The 6,594-nt window shown below is 48.1% G+C and overlaps 1 protein-coding gene across 1 annotated transcript; it reads right to left on the reverse strand.

Annotated features, from left to right (window-relative positions):
* Positions 1-351: 351 nt before the first annotated feature.
* ADRA2A (adrenoceptor alpha 2A) lies at positions 352-3,121 on the reverse strand. Its single transcript, XM_015406748.1, has 2 exons — positions 2,923-3,121; positions 352-2,619 (listed from the first exon to the last, which is right to left on the reverse strand). Exon 2 carries the CDS (start codon positions 2,578-2,580, stop codon positions 1,213-1,215), a length of 1,368 nt encoding a protein of 455 aa, XP_015262234.1. The 5' UTR covers positions 2,581-2,619; positions 2,923-3,121; the 3' UTR covers positions 352-1,212.
* Between the last annotated feature and the right edge of the window lie 3,473 nt (positions 3,122-6,594).

The following is a 6,594-nucleotide window of genomic DNA, read 5'->3' on the forward strand; positions in this document are numbered from 1 at the left end:
TTCTCAAAAATTTTAACTCTTTCTTTCTAGTACCTGTATAAATTCTCACATAGTATAAACAGCATAATTGCCCCAATAATTTCCTTCTTCCTATATAAATGTATATGTATATAATAGTCACTCTAGAATAAACCAAAAGAGATATTTATGTAGCAAATCTGGAATAACAAAAAACTTCATTTCTATGGATTATTTAAAAGACCAAAGTGCCCATGTGCATGAAGGAAGTTTCTTGTGCAGGACACCTAGTATAAATGAAAATCTTAAAAATCAATGCAAATCCAATAACACTGTAAACACAAAGACAAAGGGTTGCATCTGTCAGGTTATCTATTTACAACCACAGGCTGGGGAAACAAGTTAGCATTGAACATATATCAGTGCATGATACAGGGGTGGGGGGTTACCTTATCAACCCTTTTAGTACCTAATTGCTCTTGAGCATTAAAAGTTAAAATGAGTTTAGCCTTTTGAGAGCCTCTGTGCCAATTGTAAAACTTTTAATATTCGTTTTGTACAGCTTTTTATCAAATACTGCATAAAGAGACAACACAAGAATATTAAAATAAAAACAAGCTACACATAGGGGGTAGAATAAAACACTGGCTGTTTCAAGTGTGTGTTACCAGTTTTTTATGAGCCCAAAAATCCAACAGCATATTGGAAATCTTGGTACTTTAATACTATCGTATTTTAGGATTGATGAGATGGCTCCAGTGGTCCGTTCATTTCTTTTATCAGTACTTCAAGTTTTCAAGATATACCTAAAGAAGCTTCAAACCCGGTTTCTACTACCAAAATTAAAGATGTACAGATTCCCAAAGATGCAATACTGTAGCTTTACAAGGAGTTCAGCATTAATTACATTTGTACAAAGAAAACAAAAATAGAAAGTATTCCTGAAATATAGGACTTTCCTTTCATCTTTGTGACTTCCCTCCCCCACCCCAGTTAGTTCGTTTCAGTTTTGTAACAAGTCAAACTTACAAGTGTATAGAAACATTGCCTACAGTCAAGTCTCCAACTCCATCAATTGAGCGAAATATTCCACTTTGGCTGAGGCTGTGTGCTACCATTTTAAACACTTCATTTCACCTGAAGTCTTTGAAGAGTTTGAGCTCAGAAATCAGCTAAAACACCATCCCAAACCAGTCAGAGTAGAGACCCTCTGGAAGAAAAAGAAATATCACCCTTGCAAATTAACCTGGTTTCTCACACAATCCGTTTTCGGTCTACTTTGCAGAGAATCTTTTTGAAGGCCCTCCTGAAGTCATGGTTGAAGATGGTGTAGATGACAGGGTTCAGGGAGCTGTTACAATAACCAAACCAGAAGAAGAATTTGAAGAGGGTGTCAGGCACATAGCAACTCTTGCAAACAGCAGTCAAGGAGTAGGTGAAGAAGAAAGGGAACCAGCAAACCACAAACACCCCAATCACTACTGCCAGCACAAAGGTGAAGCGTTTCTCTCGGTTCTGCCTGCCCCTCCATCGGGAAGCTTTGGCATTTCTCTCCTCCTCCACTCTTGAAGGCAAGTTGTCCCCAGGCTTAATCTGGCTTAGCTTGGTTTTACCCTTTCCTCTCTGCGCCTTCTCCTGCTTCCTGGACTGATGGTCCTCGTTGTGTTCTGAGGAGGAAGTGTCCTCCATGTCAATGCCATTGACTTCTTCCCTTTCCTGGCTTCCTCCCACCACAGCGCCCTTCTCCCCATTAAGTTTGGTCATCGCAGGAAGGTCTTCCTTATCTGCCAGCCCATTCTGCTTCCTCTCTGTATTCTCCCCTCTCTTGCCGGGAGGCACACGAGTCCTCCTCTTTGCAATCTGATAGATACGGACATAAACCAGGATCATGATAAGGCAGGGAGCGAAAAACGAGCCAATGCTGGAAGAGATGATGTACCATGTCTCCTTGTTGATGATGCAGGTAGGTGTCTTGCTCTCTGGCTTTGAGTCTGTTTCTTGATGGACTGAACTGTCAGGCTCACCCTGCTTCATGATGGAGATGAGTGGTGGGAAAGAGATGACGGCCGAGATGACCCAGACGAGGAAGATGATGCTTTTGATGCGGCGTGGGGTGCGCTTGAGGTTGTATTCGATGGCCTGAGTGATGGACCAGTAACGATCTAGGCTGATGGCACAGAGATGTACAATGGAAGAGGTGCAAAATAGTACATCCAAGGCCAGGTAGATCTCGCACCAGACTTTCCCAAAGTACCACTGGCCCATCACTTCATTGGCTAGGGAAAAGGGGATGACCAGGGTGGCCACCAAGATATCAGCCGAGGCCAAGGAGACCAGAAAGAGGTTCTGAGGGGCCTTGAGGGCCCGGCTAGTGAAGACAGCGATGATGACCAAGACGTTGCCGAAGATGGTGAAGAGCATGAGCAGCGTAGCCAGGGTGATGAGGGCCAAGGTGGTGTGCAAGGGATAGGGAAGGTCCCCTCTGTGCCCCACATCACTCCCGTTGAGGCTCCCGTTGCCATCCATGTGCTGGAGGTGGCCGTCTTCCTGCGGCGGGTGCGGGTGTGCCAGGGAAGAGAAGAATCCCCCCCTCTCGGTGAACGGGCTCTGTAGGTTCAACATCAACCCCAGTTCGGCGGGCGAGAGTTGGCGCCGGTGGCCCTGAGAGGAGAAGAGGAGCAAGAGCTCAGCGCCTGGCCAGCCCGGCCGAGCAGCGGCCCCCACCGCCTCCAGCCTCCGCGGCCCCCCCTGGACTTCGCGCGGCAGGTCGAGAGCCAAGAGCAGGTCGGCTCCGCCCGGCCCGGCTAGCTCGCCTGGAGGCAGGAGATGGGTCAGGCACCGGCCACCCGCCGCCGCCGCCGCCGCCTCCTCCCTCCCCCCAGCTCCCCCGACTTCGGCACGGGGCGGGGCCGTCTCAAGAAGCCCTCCAAAGCCGCCGGGACGGGAAAGCGAAGTTGCTCTTACCTCGGCCCCTCGGGACGGGGCGCCTCCCCATGCGCGAGGCGGGACTCCTCCCGCAAGGCGTGCGCTGCGCGCTTCCTCGGCCCCCCCAAGCCGAGCCCGGGCGAAGAGCCGCTGGACGGGGCTGGGTCGGGCGAGCGCTCGCTCGCTCGGAGAAGGAGGGACGGGGCGGCTCCGCCTCGGCCGGCGAGCCCGTGCGCTCCTCCCGCGGAGGAGTCGCCTGCTCAAGCGCTGCCTTGCCGGCTCCCGCTCTCTTTATAGCCGACGAGCCGTCCGGCGGTGCCGCTCCGCGGACAGCGCTGGCCCGGCTCTCTCCCGGCACACACCCACCCACACCCCTCTGGACCGCAAGCTCCCCCGGCTTTCCGACGGCGCACGAACAGCCCGGCTCCTCGCGGAGCTCGCTGCTCACACGGCGCCCGCCCGCACCCTTGGAGGCCACAAAGGCGCCCCGCCCGCCGCTCTCTCGCACAAACGCGTTGCCGGCAATGGCGTAGCGCACACCTCCCCGCCGGCACACTTTTCAGTTCCACGCAGTGTGTGGCGCTCAACCTGCCTTCCACTCCTTCCCCACCCTCCGGGACACACATTGCTCGATCGTCATGCTTCATTGAAACCAGAAGAACAAGTTCGTCCCCGCGAAGTCTGCTCACACAAGGCTCTTAGTGGCTCTCGCTCATTACCAACTTCAGGGGGCCGCCCAGGACACGGTGAGGACGTTTTTATGCAGCTTTCCTTCCCCCAGAAAGCGTCTGCACACATCACATACCTGGGTGAGGGATACATGCCCTTCACAAGCCCAATAGTAAGGGAGGCAGATAGTTCCACCCCACAGACACACGTTTGGACCATTATATATCATTCCACAGGTCCAGCTCCTGTCCAAAGTTTTCACCTCTACACACAGCAATATATGACAACTGCACATGGCAAACTACCAGCATGCACTCAGGCATATGCAGATGCCACACCACTTGCAAACTACAGACCGCACTTGCAGAGATTTCCCTGGTGAACATGTTCATCACCAGAATGCCCATGCATCCAGTGTATAAACACTTCTCTCACACACAGATCCTTCTCCATGGATTTTTCACACCCTTCTCAGACATGCAAACAGATGATAGGCTACAAATATGCTCATGTATGATGCATGTGCGTGGGCACATGTGTGCACTCACACACACACACACACATTCTCCAGGCTACACACAGGGACCCTCAACACTTATTCAGCCAAAGTTAAAATATCTGTGTCCCAGTAATATCAATTAAAGTGTTCATGAAATCAGGGCAACTTGAAACTGATTCTCCTACCTCTTCCTGGTGCATACCTGTTTCTCTGGAAACAGAAATCCCTTCTGTGCTCATGCATTAAAGCACCCACTTGCCCAATCACAGTATCCCGTTTCCATTGTCAGTTATGCTTTACACCTCCCCATGACAAAGCCGGCTGAATGTGAGGAATCTCTTTAAAGCCTCTTCTGTTTGCAGGTCCATCTGCTGTATTAACATTATTATGCCTGAGGCTGTATGGCTGGGGAGAGGGAGGTTGGACTAGATGTTTAGATCTGTAATCCCACTCCAGTTGTCTGTGTAAAGACTCTGTACAAACCAGCAACCCCTTGTCCACACACAGCCTCTACCAGCCTTACTAGGCTTCCAAATTCCTAATATACATCTGCCATGTGCCTCCTTCTATTTATTTATACTTGGAAGTAAATCCTGATTTGTTCCAGTCAACTTCTTTCCAAGTAAGCATAGACAGGATTTTAGCTAGGGTTGCCAACACATGGTAAATAACATCTCATTAAGCAGGGATTTTTCCCCAGATTGTTGGCAACTCTAATTACAGCCCAAATCATTTTTGTGCTTCTCTCTATCTTACTCTGAGGTATTTCCTCACAGTTCTGTTATCTCATAATTCCAGGGACCTGCAAATCGCCTCATTCCTAGGCCTCCCTTACATATATCACATGAATCCCACCTTTATGTATGTGAGAGAGCAAGAAGCATTACGAGTGTTTCTTCAAAGATTGTGTGTGTTGAGAAATCAATCACCTGATTTTGTGTAGGTACAAATTATTGCTATTCAACAGAGATTCATGTTTGAGGCTATTTTTCACTTGTTTCAGCTTGGGCTATCTAGAGAAAAACTAGGAATATCCAAGTTCAGTACTCTCAGGATTGTTACAAATTCTGATCAGCTAAGTAAGGTCAGAAGTCTTGTGCACAGCGGAAATTGGGGGACACGTCCAGATCAGGAACGGGTGGGTAGCGGTGGGGGTGTGTGTGGGGGGGGGGGTTTAGTTGGGACTCAGCCTTCCATATTATTTCTGAAGCGGCGGTAAAGTCTGCCCTACTGCTCAGTTTTCTCCTGTTACACCTCACACGAAGAAGAAGAAGAAGAAGAAGAAGAAGAAGAAGAAGAAGAAGAAGAAGAAGAAGAAGAAGAAGAAGAAGAAGAAGAAGAAGAAGAAGAAGAAGAAGTTGGATTTATACCCCGCCCTTCACTTGGAGTCTCAGAGCGGCTTACAAACTCCTTTCCCTTCCCCTCCCCACAACAGACACCCTGTGAGGTGGGTGGGGCTGAGAGAACTCTGACACAAACTGCTCTTTTTCAAGGACAGCTGTGCCAGAGCTTGTGACTGACCCAAGGTCACATCAGCAGGTGCAAGTGGAGGAGTGGGGAATCAAACCCGGTTCTCCCAGATTAGAGTCCACACACTTAACCACTACATCAAACTGGCTGTCTTGGGAATGCACATACATCCTGCATGTTCATGTGTACATCTCTTTGTAAGAAAGAGCCGATGTGTGTTCCTTTTACAAATTAAACTCTGGATTAGTACCTGTATAAACATGAGGTTTGTATCACATGTCCAAACTGAACATGCCTTAATGCAACATAAGAATTATGTTGCATTATAAAGAAAAATCAAGTGTAGATTGTAGATGGACTACATGCATTCACTGTAACCTGTGAACAGGGCTACTCATGCACATTAAACAGTAGTCCACTCTAAGACTTGCTAATTACAACTCGGTTTTCAATAATCTATTTATATATATTTTAAAGAGTATACAGAAAAGACAGACTAGGGTGATGAACAGTGGAAGTTATTCCCCAGCCAGCTTCCTGTTTGAAAGCTGAACCTCAAGGCTGTTTCTGCAGCCTAACTAGACTGATAGGTGAGAAGTTCTTACTACCAAATTGATTGTTGTGAAGTACTTCCTTTTGTGGCACACTTTCTCGAAATATACCCATAGGCATGCAAGGGGGTGATAGATAGGACTCTTCGTTGACTCGTCTGGTTTCCAGGACCTTTTTTTTTTTTTGCCAGAGAAAATACTAATGACTTAAAGTGCCTGGTGGCCTAAATTTTATTTTAAATGGAATGTTATCTTCCTCAAAAGTCTATTCTAGAACAGAGAGCTACAGGAATACCATTCAAAGTATTTAAACTATTCTCTCTGGATTTTTGCCTGTGATCAATAAGCCTGATGCTTCTCAGTGCAGTCCAACTATCTTCAGATCCTATTACTCTGTGATTCACTGGAAGATCCCAAGACAGGCAAAGTGCTGCTTTCTACCCCCAGCATAAAATACAGCTCTTCTGGTTGCCTGATCCAAGCAATGTACCCACAGCGGGTAGGGACAGTGTTTAAAACTGA

The sequence above is a fragment of the Gekko japonicus genome, unplaced genomic scaffold (assembly GCF_001447785.1).
Source record: "Gekko japonicus isolate JY-2015 unplaced genomic scaffold, Gekko_japonicus_V1.1 scaffold530, whole genome shotgun sequence".
NCBI classification, from domain to species: Eukaryota; Metazoa; Chordata; class Lepidosauria; order Squamata; family Gekkonidae; genus Gekko; species Gekko japonicus.